Below are 18994 nucleotides of genomic sequence, written 5' to 3'. Positions count from 1 at the left end.
CCATATAAACACAGACATCAATCCAAACGTCATAACAAGAAGACTTTGCATTTAGTAACATCCACATATGTAGTCTAAAACTGTCTAATGCAAGCTTGAAAGATATCAATGGCTAATAGTTATCAAAGGTACCAGGATTATAATTTAGAACGCCAGACGAGCGTTTCGTCTACATAAGACTCATCAGTGACGCTACGCTCATATCAAAATATTTATAAAACCAAACAAGTGCTTACTGTGTTATATTAAATGTTATTGTTTCATTATTGTCTAATTTCAAAAAAGAACAAAGAGTGTGAATAATCTAACCAGAAGACAAGAGTAGTAAGTCCCAACAAACGTTATAGTTTTGCAAATTGTCGAAATAATTCGTTAAGTATAGGATTGCTTACATTTCATTTTGTAGCATGAACACTATTTAATCAATTCGATTTTAGCAAAGTTTGGAATTCTAATTAAAAAAAATGTTTTGATCATTTGTATGTTCAGATTTTCAAAATTGTCAAATCATTAAAGGAGGCATTTGCCATTAGCATTAATTTTGCAAAACAGATAGGATATATTCTTACGCACAGAAAGACACAAGTTCATGGTATAGGCTTATGCTTACTTGTGTACAGTACATGTACTAGACCACGTTTTGAAAGTGAACAAACACAAAACGGTCAATTTTAAGTATAGGTTATGAAATTGTTACTGAAAAAAAATGTTGTACAATGCCTATGCTTATTTTGGGTATCTAACACGAATACAAACCACGGCTTTACTCTCTTTCAATGTTACTTTAAAGTGTGTATATTCATTGTTCTTCTCTATATTAATTTGCTATCAAAGAAAACCAAGAGTCCCCCTACGTTATCAAACGATATCTTACATTATGCCTTTTTGTTGTAACCGAAAATAAGATAAAATTCAAGGCACAATTCCATTTGTAATTTGTATTCTGTATATATCGGCATTAAAAGTCCTTAAATTTAAAATATTAACACCGTCTGACATTGAGATCCCAACAAATGACTCAATCATGTCATATAAACAGGTTACTGGGACATCTATTTTATTGACAAACTGTGGCTCATATATTTCCCTTTATAAAATGCAGCCATCAATCCAAACGTCATGACGAGAAGGTTTGATATTCGTAACCTCCAACGTATACATAAACCAAGGTTTAAAGACACCTGGTTGTACCACCGGTTGTAACTGTTTCAACCACGTGTTCTTTCTTGATGATGGTCCTATTTTAAAACTTATATTACAATTGTGCACTATCTATTCAGAACACTAGAGTTGGAAGTCCTCATACAATATTTTGTAACACAAATGTTCGAAACATTTTGCAAGCTTGTAAGTCCCATTTGCTTTTATCATCGCAAAATATTAATTCAATTGTATGCAATATTGAATATTCTTTAAAATTATTTTTTTAGTTCTTTTGATCTTTTCTAGTATTTACCATTTTCGTGAATCAATGAACCAAACAAAGAATTCGACAGATGTTTTCTATTCTATTCTATTTGAAAGTGAGAGGGTTAGCGCTATAGAACCAGGTTTAATCCACCATTTTCTATATTTAAAAATGCCTGTACCAAGTTAGGAATATGACAGTTCTTGTTCATTCGTTTTTTAAGCGTTTTGTTATTTCATTTTGCCATGTGATTATGGACTTTCCGAATTGATTTTACTGTAGGTTCAGTATTTTTGTGATTTTACTTTTCACTGGTTGATAAAATCGAACTTACTTTTTTGTCAGGTTTAATGTAATTCCCACTTTTGAAAGTTTCCTTGGCGTTAGTTCGTTATATTTGTTTATATTTATAAACAATTAGGTACTATTTCTAAAGTGACTTACATTCGATTTTTAAAGATACCTCTCTTTGTCCTTAAATGTGTGGATTCGTTTGATTTTGTAAATATAAAATGATTGAAAGAGACAAATAGCTGGTAATGATTACAGCGATGACTACAACCGAACGCAGTTCACTGAATTGTTCCATTAGAAATCAAGATTTTGGAAAGTTATAATCACAAAAAGCCAATTTCAAGTTGAGTTCTTGAAATTTCTATGAATGAAAATGGTTTGCAATGTCAATTTACGTTTACGTTTGTAATCTGGCACGAGTAAAACTATAGTATATGTCTTTAATTTAAACGAAGTTCAGTAACCTGAGGGAAAGCAATAACAGGAAACTATATCATTCGAAAAACAGGAAACCAAGGCTTCACGCCCTGTTTTAATGTTTCATAAATATAGTGTATTCAACTTTTTCGACTCTTTATTTACATATTAAATACTAAGAATAGCTCATCCGGCAACAATAAAATAATCTGTCATATAGCTCTATTTTCAGTCCGGGGAAAATTACAAAACCAATAACAAGCTGTAAACATACAATTCCATATGTCATTTGCATTTTGAACGCATCTGCATTAAACCCATCCCCAAGTCCTCTGCTTTTAAATATTAACAACCTATGACATAAAAGTCCCAACAATTGATTTAATCAAGATAAATATATTATTAATTAGGGCATATTTTAATGACACACTTTTACTTATTTATCTCCTTATAAATTACAGGTGCCAATCCACACGTCACGTCAATAACTGTTGGCATTAAAAGCTTTCACGCAGGTCATCAATCATGTTTCAAAAATTCCACAATGAAATTTGTCCCAGATAAATATATGTGTTCTGTTCGTACTTTCGTCACATTTTATAATAGACGTACACTACGGACTGTAAGCAGGCTGTCAAATCAATCTAAAATTGTCGAAAATATTAGGATACTATCTGGACGCATATCCCAAAGATTTTCTTTATATTTGCATCCTACCATTGTAATTTGTGCCATGAATATTTTTGTATTCCTGTCTATTTTTCGATTTTGCTACTGTCGTGTTTATATTTTTTAAGTGATTAAGTTACAACACAATGTTGACTGCTTTACTTCATTTTTTTTTAATTTTTCCTTGCATGTCTGTTGGTTTTTTTCTTACATTTGTTGTCAATACAAAGGCATTGTATACGGCTGCAATACAAGTAACAGTTTTAGCTAGCTATAATAACAAGATATAATCCACCATTTTATGTTACGTATTATTGGATTCTTTTCGTATGATATTTTGTCATAAACCGAAAAAAATATATAACTCACTAATTGCTTTATATTATTTCATGTTGATTCCTTTTATTGCCGACCATACAGTATGTTATTTTTCTAATTGTCGGAGGACGTACGATTGTCCTTCATTGTTAACATCCATTTTATTTGAACTTTGACAGATAGTTCTCTCATTGGCAATCATACCACATCTCCTTATTTTTATCTTAACTTACATGTTAAATGGTAGTCCTTATGTTCATAATAGATCGCATGCAGTTCGGGTGTTAAGCAGCCTGGCTAATCAATCCAAGTTTTATTCTATCTAAAATGATCGTAATGATGATAAATTGTTGAAAAAAAATGGGTTTGTTAGTGCTGGTTATCCCCAAGGACCTGGATATATTTATACATTCCCAGACAAAAAAAAACACTATGGACAATGTATATATAATTCAAAATAAATCTTTTCATAATTACCTTTAGATACACACACATATATATATATATATATATATATATATATATATATATATATATATATATATATTTGCACATGTTGACAACATCGTACTTTATTAAACAATGCTCTTATTTGAAGTTAATATATTAGTAATAAATAAGGACATATACCTCAATGATTGAATGACTTTGTATATAAAATAAGCCAAATATAGTTATTCATTTTGTGTGATAACTGATACTGTCCATTGTACAATGCTTTTGAAAGACAGGATATTAATTTCACGCGAAAAGGCACAAAAAGAATAGACTTTAATTACGTGGCACACGTGTAAAATATGCAACATAAAAAGAAAGGATCAATTCAACAATATCAAAATATTGAAAATAACTCTCAAAAGCAATTAATTAAGAGCTAGCTGTTATATGATTATTGATTTTGAAATATAATTGATTTTGTAAATATATAGAATAATTAGAGATTTTGTAGCATCTCTAGCCATTTAAGTGCCTTTGCCAAATCTCTGAATAAATGGGTGGGTTTTGTATAAGTTGTATATAAACTCGATGTTAAAACTATATATGTTTTAGAAATGTATCAATCAAATAAAAGGGAAAAACATGTGTTAAATGGATTTTTTTTAATATATTTTGTAGATATAGGAAAGATGTGGTGTGAGTGCCCATGAGACAACTCTCCAGCCAAATAACAATTTTAAAGAAGTAAACTATTTACCTATTTATACTAGTTTACTCTTTGTATGGATAGAAGCCATTTTTACAGATACAAAGATTATAAATTATAATACAAAATGTACTTTGTTTAGCACGATACGTCGACTGTTACATAATTGACTGCCCTGCACTACGCTCATACGTAGTTTTTTAAGCATTCACATTCAGAAAAAAAAACGTTTTTGGCTAACATTTTTGTAAGATTATTACATTTAATTTAATAACTTATTTGTTTCTTTATATACGACAAGTGACAATCCAAACGTCATAACAAGAACTGTTAGCATTCTTAACTTCCACAATGATACCAGTTCCATATAATTATGTGTGTTATTTTCGTACGATATAAAGATATAAGAAGATGTGGTATGAGTGCTTGTTAGACAACTGTCCATCCAAGTCACCATTTACAAAAGAAAACCATTATAGGCCAAAGTCCGCCTAGGCTCACATCAAACTGTAAGCTATAAAGAGCCTAAAAATTACTAGTGTAAAATCATTCAAACGTGAAAACCAACGTTCTCATCTATTTAAAATACGATCAACAAGAATAAACAAACGACAACTTCTGAACATCAAGTTGTCACATTTCATAATATATCACATGTACTTCGGGTTCTGAGCAGAATAGCAAATCCACACAAGTTGTGTTCTAATTAAAAGGTCGAAAACAGAAGTACATTATCTGCGCACATGCTCTCATTATATTTACATCCTGCCATTGTAATTTTGTGTAATAGACAATTTTTTGTATACCTGTTGTGCGTTTTTGCTCATGTTCTTTGCCTATAGAGTATCTACATGTCATTTTGTTTTTTCGTTGTTGTTACAGTTGTGTTTTTAAGCGATTAAGTAATAACACAATGTTGACTGTTCAACCACAATTTTTGACATTTTGCCTTAGATGTCTGCTCGCTTTGCTATCAATTTGTTGTAAATACAATGGCATTTATGCGGCTGTAATACAATTGTGAGCATTAGCTGGCCAAGAAAACAAACTGAATTTCCCATTTTCTTCAACAGAAAATGCCTTACTGTAAAAAGTAATGAATATGACAGGTTTTTTTCCTTTTGTTTAAGGTATTTGAGACTTTCATTTTGAGATTTGACGAGGAACTTGCCGTTTAAAATTTTCATTGAAGTCCAGTTATTTTCTATTTTACGTTCTATTGGACTTTATTCTTATGTTATTTAGTCATAAACAGAATCAGTGTTCACAATCATTCTGAAATAAATATTGCCGTCAGTTTTTTTAATTTGAATTGTTTGATGTTTATCGTGTTGAAGCCTTGTTTAGCCGACCATACGGTATGGTTTCTTTTCTCATTGTTGAAGACCGTATAATTGTTCCTAATTGCTTGCCTCTACTTAATCTCAATCTGGCAGATAGCTCTCTCATTGGCAATCATACCACATCTCCTTATCTTTATCTTAAACTACATGTTGTACTGTATTCCTTATGATGCGTATGGAACGGTCATGAATTGTAAAAAATGGAATTTGTTAGTGCTGGTTACCCCCAAGGACCTGGATATATTTATACATTCCCAGACAAAACAAGACGATTTGGACAATGAATATATAAAACAAAGTAAATATTTACATAATGACCTTTACATATATGTAATGTATGCAGATGTTGACAACATCGTAGTTTATTAAACAATGCTTTTATTTGAAGAAGCAAGATAAAAAGATAAGTAAGGACATATTATGCTATGAGTGGGTGACTTTTTATATAAAATACACAAATTGTTATTCTAAATGAAGCTTGATAATTTCCAAGTTGAGCTGGTGCAATGGGAATGTTAATTTCACGCGTAAACGAACAAAGTCAAAATAAAAGGACAAATGTGTTTTCTTTGAATTACCACATACGTGTTACAAAACGTGGCACACAGTTATGTAAAGATACGAAAAAATATGCAATACTAAATAAACTGAAAATAATTTGTAAATCCTGTTTTAAGAGCTAGCTCATATCCAGGATTTAGTAGATTTTTAAATAAAGAAATTTGTATAATCCATAAAATATATGAAGAATTTCGTAAAAAAAATCTCTATCTGTTTTAGTGGCTTTGTGAAATATCCGAAACTGTTAGTCATTGTGCAAGTCACTGAAAATACTGCTATGGGTTTTGTCTAAACAGTAAATTTATTTTTAAACCATACATAAAAATGAGATTTGAAATAGGGAATGTGTCAAAATAACAACATCAAACTGAAGTTGTAGGCCACCAATGGGTATTCAACACAGTAATAAAATCTCGTACTCGGATGCGGGCCTCATCTTTCCCCTGAAAAATAGTGTACTAGCTCAGTGAAAACGAACAGCATACTTAACTCCCTTTACATATAAATGAACTCAAATTTTTTTTTAAATACAAGAGTAGCAAAAGTCATAGTCTCCTAATTTCGATCAGGCGGGATTTAATATGTTTTGTGAGATCTCAACCCTCCTCTATATCTCTAGCCAATGTAGAATAAACAAACACATAGCATTATTCTTATTAAAACAACGTTTAAAAGTAGTCCGAGTCATGTTTCATGTTATATGTTTCAGAAATGCATTTGTCAAATAAAAGGGGAAAAAAACATGTGTGAAGTGTTTTTTTAAATGACGTTACCTATTAATACTATTTTACACTGGTTATGAATGAAAGCCCTATATACAGGTACAAAGATTATAAATTAAAATACAAATGTACTTAGTTTAGCACGATATAGTTAGCTGACGTCACCTGTTACATAATTGACTGACCTGCACTACGCTAGGCTCGTGCGTAGTTGAGCACAGATAAAAAAAAATCAGAATATTCCCAATTAGAAAAATAACATGTTTCCTTTTATAAATGTACGATAATAAAACTGCTTGACAATTGGACATAATTTGTCTAAATCAACCTGCCCTCAAAATTACTGTTTTCTTGTTATTGGGTTAACGATTCTTGTACTAGCACATCTCTATTGTTTGCAAAGCTATAATGGGGAAAAACATCCAATGTACCAGGTATCTAATTTTGTCTACAATAAACCCCTCAATCAAACAACGTTAAAGGGCCAAACAAAGAAAGAAGTTGGAGAACATTGGAAAGACCTTATATTACAAAAATAAGGATATGTGGTATGATTGCCAATGAGGTTATTTTAGTGCACAAAATTCTGACAAGTATCTTGTTATCTCCAAAATTCACATTTTCAAAACACCTCAAGTTCGAAGAAATCCCCTAGTACCAGGTTATTTGAAAATGTCTTCTAGCACCAGTTTGTTCGCAGATATACCCTATCAAATGGTTGTTTGAAATATACCCTATCACCTGGTTGTTTGAAATATACCCTATCACTTATTTTAGTAGGATTATTGCCTTAGTTTCAATACTATACCGAATAAGAGGTTGATTTTTATATTGCGCAGTACATTTCTTCAAGTTATTCCTTTATATCGTGTTTGTTTATCTGTTAAAATCCGGGTTTTTTTTACAAATTCAAATCTTTGTGAGGACGATCATTTAATTCTATGGAGAGACAGGAGGGTTTAAAAAAGAATTTCTTAGTCTGGTTCGAGCTGAACGAACATCTTGTATAAGACAGGATGAAAATGAAATTTAACACAAAATGTAGGTAACAATCGTGTACAATGTACAAATACATTTTCCTGCGGAAAAAAATTAGCATGCGTACCATCAGATGTAAATGAATAGTCAATTAGATAAATATACTCTTGCAATCCCCATCGTGTTACATGTAAATATAATATAAAAATAAAAAGTTTAACGAACAGTAAAAGATGTCGTAGTACAAAATTGCAATTATATTAACAATTAACTAATGTTTTTTTCTAAGTTTCGAAAAACTTCTTAATTATACACAGATACTCACATCATACAAGGCTCCTTTGAGGGATTGGACCTTTATCGGGATTACAGTGTTTTAAACTAAGTATTTTGTCATTGATCCTTTTCGGATACGTGAGAAAAAAATCTTATTTCGGGATGTCGGGATTTAAATGCCTGGAATTTTGGGACCTCGAAATTTCATGTTTTAATGCCCGGGATTTCGGGATCAGGACCCATCTCCTTTCTCACCACAAAAGAAAAAATGAAAATATGAAGAATTAAGGAAACGAAATACATAAGATGAAAAGAAAAGATTTTTGATACAAATATTTTTCTTTTGCAATACAATATTTAATATGAATACCAATGAGATGATTTCCACTAGAAACCAAATATCGTAGCAGCTGTAGACCACAGTACGGCCTTCAACAATAAGCAGCACGTCTCAGACAACAAGCTATAAAATGGCACAATATAAACGTAAAACAAACTGAAAAAACTAACAGCCTGATTGATGTACAAAACCATTATAAATGAACAAAAATAAATTTGACATAGAGCGACAAAAGATACTACTGAATAATGTGTTGTGGAATTATAAAAAAAAAATGTGATATGACTGTCAATGACGCATAGTCGGATTTAAAAGGTCCCGAAATGGCAAATGTAAATCAATTCAAACGAGAAAACTAACGACCTAAGTAATGTACAAAAATAATGAAAAAAAAAAAATATCTGACACAGCAAAATACGACAACCACTTAGCATACTCCTGACTTTTGACAAACATGTAAGAGGGAGCACAACCCTCTCCTAACCTGAGACAATGGTGTAATAGTTCAACATAATCAATTAAAAGAGGCTTTACTCATCAGATGGATACAAATATAAATAACTTACAAAAGCACAGAGTGGAAATTGGCGGATACTATTCAAAAGTCTTGTTCATCCAAACAACATAAACACACTTCTCAGTACAGATCTGAGAGTATGCAGTAACTGACAGCTTATTGAAACCATTAATAGAAAAATTCATCAATATAAGACATACTTATTTATCAGTACACATCCAAAATCCAATGGATTAAGTGCAAAGACGTCGTAAACAGTCAGAGAAAACCATTACCTTGAATTCGCATTAATGATTAAAAACAAGTTCATGATATATCATGTTAGTGCCTTTTTCCGCTATCAGAAAAATAATACTCAACACAATTCTACTATTAAGTCTTTTATTCTTTTAGATATTAGTCATACATTTAATTATAAAGTTGTAATATATTTGTCTACCATTTTAAAAGCTTTCGTTAATCGAAATTCCATACGATGAAATCCAGTCGCCATTTTTTCAAGAGATTCTACAAACAGTTCAAGCTCGTCTTTATTCGTTGGAATAGGCGTCATTGAACCAAAGTCCAAGTAATTTCTTTTATGAGCAGGGACCTTTGGTCCATCCACTTTTCTTTTAGGTGCTTGTTTCAACATGTATTCTCGTCGTGTTGGTTTGTTGGTGGTAGACCCAAAAGGGGCAGGTGCTGGTGTTGGGCCCATCATTTCTGATGGCATACCTTGTGGGTTTCCTTGCATATTTCCCCACATTGATCCAGCGGCTCCATCAAAATGGGCATACTGTGGTGGCATTTGTCCATAGAACTGATGTCCTTCACCACCACCCTGAGGCATCATATTCCAAGCATTTTGTGAACTAACAAAAGCAGGCAATAATAACGGTAGGTAAGAAAGAAAATTCATCTATTAAAAATAAGAAAAATTGTTAATACAAAAAACGGTCGACTGCCTTGCTTAAAACATAGATTTTCTAAATAGATAATATTTTTGAGTCGTTTGTGTTGTTGGGTTGCCATGTTATTAACGTATACTTCTTTATGTGTGTTCATGAATGAACAGTTTATTGATCGGTTGATTCGATCATCGATCTGAGGTATTTTGAATTCATCTCTAGTGATCACTCAATGGTCAACACTATTCTTGGAATGTGCGTTTTACTACGACTACGAATGTATGATTTCCTGGTAAAGTTCCAACTTTCCTCTATGATATAAAAATAAAAGAGTGCAAACATTGATGTTGAACACCAACAAACAATCAATGGTTCATTGTTCTTTATTCCGAGTGTATTGTCCATTATTATGTAATGGATGTGCCTTGATGTGCCTAGGTTAATTCCCCTTAATTTGGACAGATTAATTATTTAGTATTTAAATGTTTATTTTAGGTTAAATTTGATTTAAATATAGTAGGATAAAAGTAATGAATGTTAATTTAACTATTTTATTATTTAACTTTTGATGTTTTTATAATGTTTTAAGAATATTCATTTATTTAACTTTTCTTCAGTACCTTTTATGTAAAAGTTCTCCTGATTAATGACAAGTTTAGGATATCATTTGATATTCAGTCGGAGTCGGCCTTGCACAGGCCTCCAAATACTCGCCGGAACTAATATTAGTACTAATCGAGTCTAGAGTTAGCCACCACTTCGGTGCAGTTCGCCAGAGTTAGTTTACCCCTTTTTGGTGCAATTTTACCACTTTAAAACACAACGCGAAGCAAATTTACCTTATTTTATTTTTAAGACTAACTCTGGGAACACTCTATTTTTCATTTTACATTTGAAATTACTTTATTTTTGAACTCCATTTTAGAAAGTTTTCTGACTCCTGTTTAATCCCGACTTTGTTTAATATTCATGCAATTACTGTACATTTGTGAATAAAATATAGTTTCATTTTATTAATTGTTTGTTGTTCAGCCATAATCTGATATCAGGTATCCCAATGGTCGAATAGGGGCGAAGTACTGGCCACTACACGTCCCGGGAGGTGTCGTCACCGACCCCCTCCGTTACAATTAAATAAAGGAGGTAATAGGGGTCAAGATAATTGGAAGGGTAGAGTACTCGGTGTTTGTACACTGGCACTTACACAATCTTCACGATGCATTTTGATCTGAATTATTGATTTTATAAAGATGATCTTTTACACAAAAAAAAAGTATAAAAGTGAAGATAACCGAACTCCAAGGAAAATTCAAAACGTAGAGTCCCTACTGAAATGACAAAATCAGTTGCTCAAACAGTTTACACATCGAAAGAATGCAAATCTTCTACCATTATCCTGACTTAGTGCAGACATTTGCTTGTGTAGAAATGGTTGATGAAATTTGGTTTCATAGCTAGTTAAACCTATTACTTGCCTAATGGTTGCATATAATTCCATTACATTGACAAACATGCCAGAATTATCTTGAGTGACCTCCCTTAGATATTAAACATGTCAAACCTCCATTATGAAAGCCCTTATGGTGATATTATTTAATATCAAGGCTTTTTTATAGCCCATTTATGAGCATTATTTTTTTCTGATATTTGCGTCCGTCCTGTTCGTCTGTCTGTCCAACTTCAGGTTAAAGTTTTTGGTCGAGGTAGTTTTGATGAAGTTGTAGTCCGATCAACGTGAAACTTAGTACACATGTGTCCAATGCTATGATATTTCTAATTAGAGATTCCCCCCCCCCATTTTAAAGGTCCATTGAACATAGAAAATGATAGTGCGAAAGGGGCATACCTGTACTGGGGACACATTCTTGTTTATTATTTCTTTCTACCGGTTTCCGAGCTTACCTATAAATTTATCAATATGCCAAGGAAATGTGTACGGACAGAATGGACCAAATTATTAATTACAGAATTTTATGTGCTTAATGCAAATTCTCCTAGAATGATTTTTAAACAATATCCTGACAATAATTTAGATGGTTTTTTTTATATTTACATATAATAACCTAAAATATTTAAATCAACTCCTTAATCCTCAAATAAAATGGCTTTAACCTGTTTGTGCTAGTGTGGCGTAAGGCAATCACCAATCAATCAATCAATCTTCAATAAATGTCTTCGACCGAGTGAAACAAGCCAGAAATAAAGAAAAGATTTCATACCTTGTTAATGTTGCCGCTTTAATATATAAATAAATGCGTAACTTAATTTGTCATACCTGACATGAACATGGACTGAATATATTACCAGCCTTTAATTAATTTTCTAATTATAAATACAAAGTGACCGACAAGCTACGTGTTTGTACGTATATGCTTGTATTCAAGTTGACAACTTTCATACTTATTTAGCTTTTACGTATATTAATCATACTAAATTAAATTTTACATGGATTTGATTGAAATCACTAATGAAGTAAATGAAATATATTCTGCTGTTGTTTTTTCTATGGTCGGGTTGTTGCCTCTTTGACACGTTCCCCATTTCCATTCTCAATTTCATATTAATTAGTCCAAAAGTACACAAAAAAATGCTACAAGGGAAAACATTTCATGGCTTTGACTAGTGTGATTTGAATGGTCAACAGAAATGAACACTTCGCCCAAGGGGCTGTGTTATAGATTGTACAAAAATGTTTTTAAATTTGAACACTATTTATCAGTTCTACCATTTAATTTATTAATAACCTTATGTAAATTTAGATGTGGGAATAACCGTTTGCCCATTGAGACGGGAAGGTGGCGCAACATACCAAGATCTGAAAGATTGTGTCACCTTTGTGGCTCAGCTGACATTGGTGATGAATACCATTATATCATGTCTTGTAATTATTTCAAAGATGAAAGATGCAAATACTTACCTCATTATTGTATTAAAAATATAAATGTTATCAAATTCAAACAAGTATGTTCAACCCAAAATATTGTTGAACTTGAGAAACTTTGTAGATTTATTAAATCTATTTCTGTGAAAGTCTATCCTCCTGGTTAATACAACTATATGTTTATTTATCATTTGTGTAAATATTTATCATATTAATTTTGTATTTCACACATGCTATATCTTATATATGTTATATATATTATTGTAATATCTTCTCTGTAACTATGTATTTGGTTTATGAGAATAAAGATCATTCATTCATTCATTCATTCATTCATTCATATAATTGGGTTCTTTGTCTGATGTCAACTTTTAAAGAGATGTTGGTTAGACCTAATTACTATATAAAGTACACATTTTTTTTATTTTTAAATTAAGATGTAAGCAGTATTTGAAAGACGTTTTTTTTTTATCTAAATTAAAGCTGCACATATGATTTATAAGTGATTTTGGTTATTCAATAATGAGACAGCAACCAAAAACAACACAAAAAAAGAAAAGACATTTAAAGGTCGACATACAGTCTTTAACAATACACCAGTATATAGTAATATTTCAACCCCTATTTTCACAGTTTTCAAATGGTCGTAACAAACCACTTAATTTATCCATTTTTTACTCGAATGTGACTTACCGAGTGACTTACAAATAGGTTTTACCTTAGATAGAACAGAACGTTTTTTTGGATTCACATTGCAGGTGTTGCATCCATAGCTGAGACGCGTACCATATCGACCCAACCGGTCTCGCTACTTTTGTGCTTATTCTACTCATTTGGTTTTGTTTATTTACCTGGATTTGTCTTTTCAAAATCAATACTAGTACTAATATATGGGATTTGATTATTTGATAACAATTTTTGAATTTATTTACTGCTATTGAATTTTTCTATTTTTTTTTTCTCTATGTATGCACTTTTGATTAAATTTAATTGGATTAACACAAAGGAGCTTCGGGATGCCTTTATAGTTCACGAGGGATTTTTGCATTAAAAAGACTCTGTCTCAATACCAGAAATGCAACATTTGTAAAAGTCAGAAATATGCTAATGTGTGCATATTCAAAACTGTAGCAACTGCCGTGAGTTGAAATCTTTCGTGGATGTAAAATGTGTTACTAACGAGATAAAACATATAGATTCATTTATGACACTAGAAATTATGTTTTAAACAAACTAATTCAAATAGAAAGATCAATGATAACTTGTAGAAGTATTTATTGGACGAAATCATGAATAATTTGATATAACAGAGAAACATCTAATTAAGCATACTAAGATAGTATATTTGCAGAAAATCTCCATAAGTCTTGTAGAAGACTGAGAAATTATAATTTTTCTTACACTTTTCTATTTTCTCGCCTACACAATTGATGCATAATTAAGTTCATAAAAAGGAAATCAATACTAGATGCTAAAATTTATCTGCTTAGATTTATCCTTTATTTTAGTGCTTACGATATTTTAAGTTAGAATATTCTAATAAGAATGTGATTTTATATTATGTGTATTACTAGTAATTAACAGGAAAATGTTGTTAAACAATAGCGATTGATTTGTATATTTGTTGACATATTAGGATCAACACATTTAAGTCTGTGTAATCAATAATTTTTCACACAGTAATGGAGGAAGCATTGTTAGGATTGCCGCCATTCGTAAACGGTACGTTTTCGTCAGAATGTGATTTTAAAATCGCTAAAACTTTATACAGTATAGCTGCTCCTTTAGTAATATTCATTACATTGTGTTTTAATGTTATGTATATTCTTGTTATCAATTACGTAAAAGACGATATAACTGCTTCTACAGTACAGACAACGGGTATATCTATATCAAACACGCTACAAGGTGTTTCTCAACTTCCAATTTTCTTTTATTTCTTCTTGCGAGACAATATGGCGGACCCGATTTCAGCAAACTGGTGTAATGCATACAGAGTATTGGGATTTGTTTTGCCAAACATTTTTCACACAGCTACTTTATGGCAACTAGTTGTCTTTGGCATTCAAAGATTTCTCAGTTTTCGTTATCCGTTCAGTGCATATGTATGGCTGAAAGTGGATCGATTTCTGACGTTTACTTTTATAATTTATACATGTTCATCAATAATACATGGTTATAAGTTCTTTGATTTTGTTCATGATTCTGGAGAACCATGTACGTTTAGCTATCGAAACGGGATAGATAATATTTACTATATCAAATTTTATCACTGGTTTTGTGCAATAGTCGTTCAAATAGTGCCATGTGTGATTATGTCAGTTTGTGTGGTTCCGTTAATTTACGCTATTCGTCTAAGCTACCTCAGACGCAAAAGAGTATTTGTTAACAGCTTAACTGCTATACCTCGCAATAGAAGGTTTACAATGAAGCAATGCCAGTCGTTAGGAATATTACTATTAACATTGGCGGTAGAATGGCCTCTTACAGTGTTTATTATACTCAAATTAACTTACTCAGAAAATACCTCAAAGGAATGTGCGTATACGTCACTAATCATCGCTCACTTTATGTTGCTGGTATCTTATCTTTTGTTTTTACCAGTTTACTTCACATTGAACTTTGAACTCAGAAGAACATTTGCTCTTTTAAAGTCTGATTTAACGGCGTTCTGCATGCGTCATTTGCAAATGGAAGTAAACTCAGACGATGTAGATTAACAGAAGTAAATAGATAACTTTGTATGCCACAATTGTATCTAAAGGGTTTTTTCAAAGTCATTAAGATATAAAATGTTTGTATGAATCGAAATGAAATGAAAATTATATTTTCATGTATTATCAAACAGCGAAAACTGTCAATTTGATGCAGTACATTTATGTGCGATCGTGTGTGATTCTTTGTTAAGTTTGATATATTATACAACAAGTGTTTGTTCAATTTTTTTCTATTTATTGATGTCTGTTGGACCAGATAATAGAAAATTAACAATCCACTGTTGGCCCGATGTCTAATAACTTGATATAAATTATCAACGTGTGATGTACATGTACGCGTAACACGAATGGTCTCATATACTATGGAACAAGCTCTCCCAATCATTCGGAGGTTCCTTAGAATATTCTCGTTTTGACGCTGTTTGAGTTGCTCATTCTTTTGTTTCTATCTTATGTTTTGTAGACTGATGTTTGTCTTTTGGTCGTTTAACTCGTATTTTTTAACCCTTAATTTCCAATTTATCACTTGAAATATTCCTCTTGTATATTCTGACACTAATTTGCCTTTAGTGTAAAAGGAATGTCGCAGAATATCTTAATTGAACTAGTGATGTCTTTTTTGAAGGAGAAAAATCGAATAAATATTAATAAAAGATTATGTTGATTTTTCTATATTTTAAGAATATTGATGTGCTTAGCATTGAAACGCTAAATACCAAGTTTCAAAGGTTAATTTGTTTTTAAATAGTGGTTACTTGTATTTTGTATGTTGTGTTATTTTATCCTATAAAGTTCCTATTTTAAAAATCTATAAACTTGTTAGAAGATTGTTGTCTGTTGTAATGGTAATGTTAATTGTGATTTATATCAGTCCTTAATATAGAAATCTAGTGTGTTATAGTCTGTTAAACTGATATCGTTCAAATCATGTTTTGTTATTTCTTTTTGCATACATTATGTATACATTTAGTTTTGTAAAATAATGTCACATATAATTGTAGCCTTAAGCTTGCAATATAGAATTATACATGACTTTTACATTTGATATAAAAATGGATAATTTGCAGTTGTCTTTCTTTATAAACTACTTTCAAAGAGCACTTCCGATAAGTTACCAATTTTGCACTTCGATAGATATCAAGTAATATTGTTCCTTGCTCCATGGCTAACTCGCACGCTTATGATATATTATATACTATTAGGGATATACATCCCCGAATTCCAAATTATTTCGAACATTCATTTTCCAGAAAATTTCTGTTAAACTATATCCACGTTCCTATGTCAACATCGAAAAGTCTGAAAGTCCACTAGCAGATAGCCATTGATATATCAATAACAATAAGGGTACCAACAAACAAAATGGTTTCTACAGTCGTCATAACGAAGACATCTGAATAATAAACAAGCAAGTTTCGTATGAATCCATTAAAAGCAAAACACATTCAGTTTTCTAAAACTGTACGTTTGTATCTATAAGTTATATTATTAGTTGGACGGACAGCCATCCGTCTTAATTTGTAAGAAAGAACGTCTGTTCTAAATTTAATTCCGGTATCTGTGATGAGTGTATTTACAACCACTGGGTCGATGCCACTGCTGGTGGAGTTTTAAATCCCCGAGGGTGTTATGATATTGTAATTATTATGTTTATTTATGTTGGCCTAATTTGTGTTGTATGGCCTGATAGTTGTTTACCAAATAATCTTATAACTGTGCAGTTTAGGAATCACTGGAACAATCACAGAATGATTAGAACTTTCTAGAATGATCCTTATAAAAGATGCGTAATTTAAACTTCTACGTTATTCCAGAAACTTCCGTTGTAACTTTCCAGGATTTTCCACAATGTTCCGTTCTAGCGTGTTCTAGAATAATCCGTCACAACTATATATATACAGACACTAAAGTTAAACTCTCATAATTAAACTTGGACATAGACATTGATAGACATTAGTATTCACAGCATTTGGATTGACACTTTTATTCTACAAACAACATCATACTAGATTGTGACCTTATTAGTGAACATAATATTCAGATTGGATTCCGAAAGATTTCCGGATACAGATAAAAGAGTGGACTCATATTTTGACAGTTAAGTTAACATTTATATTTGTAAAATACTTCTTGTAAACTTTTGTATAATAAATATTGTTAAATTTTACTATTGATTTGTGTCTTTTGTTGGCTACAATTTAAAGGCGATTTCTGGCCGTAACAGAAATTGGGGGCTCGTCCGGGAGACTGAACATATTTTATTCAAAATTTGTTTAATATTTTTATTATAACTAGCCAACAAAATTCTACAAAATGGCATTTGATGCTGGTAAATTTTTGAAAACGCCAGACCTGGAGAGTTTTGATAATTTAAAGAAAGAGGAACTAGTGTTGCTTGCTAAACAACTGAAATTAGTTTTTAAAGTATCTATGAGAAAACAAATTATAAAAAATTTGGTTATAGACAAATTAGTTGACGAAGAAATTTTAGGTGAAGAGGCTCTTGATCTTAAGGTTGAAAATGTTGACGCCTTTAAGTTAAAACAGCTTGAATTAGAACATGAACTTAAATTAAAAGAAATGGAAATGAAAGAGATGGAGAAAAGAAAAGAAGATGAATTTAAATTAAAACAGGCAGAACTGGAAATGAAGGAAAGGTTAGAAATGGAGAAAAAAGAAAAAGAAGATGAATTTAAATTAAAAGAACTTGAAATGAGTGAAAGGCTAGAGATGGAGAAACTGAAAATTGAAATGGTCAAAGAAGAAAGCAACACTAAAGTTCACTCGAAATCAGATTATTTTGATGCAGCAAAAAACATACGTTTGGTTCCAAAATTTTGTGAAAAAACAGTTGATAAATATTTTCCACAGTTTGAGAAAATTGCTAACAATTTGAAATGGCCTATGCCGTATTGGACTACGATGCTGCAAAGTGTTTTTGAGGGGAAGGCCGCTGAAATATACTCTGCACTTCCATCAGAAAAAAGTTCTGATTATGACACGGTGAAACAGGAAGTTTTGAAAGCCTATGAGCTAGTACCAGAAGCATATAGACAGAAATTTAGATCTTATAAAAAGTTTGATTCGCAAACCTATGTGGAATTTGCTCGGGAAAAAGAAGATCTATTTGATAAATGGCTTACTTCAAAGAAAACAGATAACAATTTTGATAACCTAAGACAATTGATGTTATTAGAAGAGTTCAAACAATGTGTTCATTTAGACTTAAAAACACATTTAGACGACAAAACTGTTGAGTCAATACATGATGCAGCTGTTATTTCAGATAATTATACTCTTTCACATAAAAGAAGTTTCAAGGGTCAAAATGTTAATACTTCCAGTGGAAATTACAAAAATCAAAGCACTGATCATACTGATAGTAAGCCTTATCCACAGAATAAGAGTCAGTCCAGTTATAATATGTCTAGTCCAAAATTTGATACTTTTGAGAAGAAGTCACTGACTTGTGCTTATTGTAAGAAGACTGGTCACCTGATGGCTGACTGTTTTAAACTC

At 31.5% G+C, this 18994-nt stretch overlaps 1 protein-coding gene across 1 annotated transcript; it reads right to left on the bottom strand.

Annotated features, from left to right (window-relative positions):
* Window positions 1-9392: 9392 nt before the first annotated feature.
* Window positions 9393-11756, bottom strand: LOC134681834 (uncharacterized). Its single transcript, XM_063541472.1, has 2 exons — window positions 11724-11756; window positions 9393-9888 (listed from the first exon to the last, which is right to left on the bottom strand). Exon 2 carries the CDS (start codon window positions 9886-9888, stop codon window positions 9400-9402), a length of 489 nt encoding a protein of 162 aa, XP_063397542.1. The 5' UTR covers window positions 11724-11756; the 3' UTR covers window positions 9393-9399.
* Window positions 11757-18994: the final 7238 nt, after the last annotated feature.

The sequence above is a fragment of the Mytilus trossulus genome, chromosome 8 (assembly GCF_036588685.1).
Source record: "Mytilus trossulus isolate FHL-02 chromosome 8, PNRI_Mtr1.1.1.hap1, whole genome shotgun sequence".
Lineage (NCBI taxonomy): Eukaryota > Metazoa > Mollusca > Bivalvia > Mytilida > Mytilidae > Mytilus > Mytilus trossulus.
The sequence above is the reverse complement of the archived record's forward strand: the minus strand, read 5'-3'. Positions and strand labels throughout refer to the sequence as shown.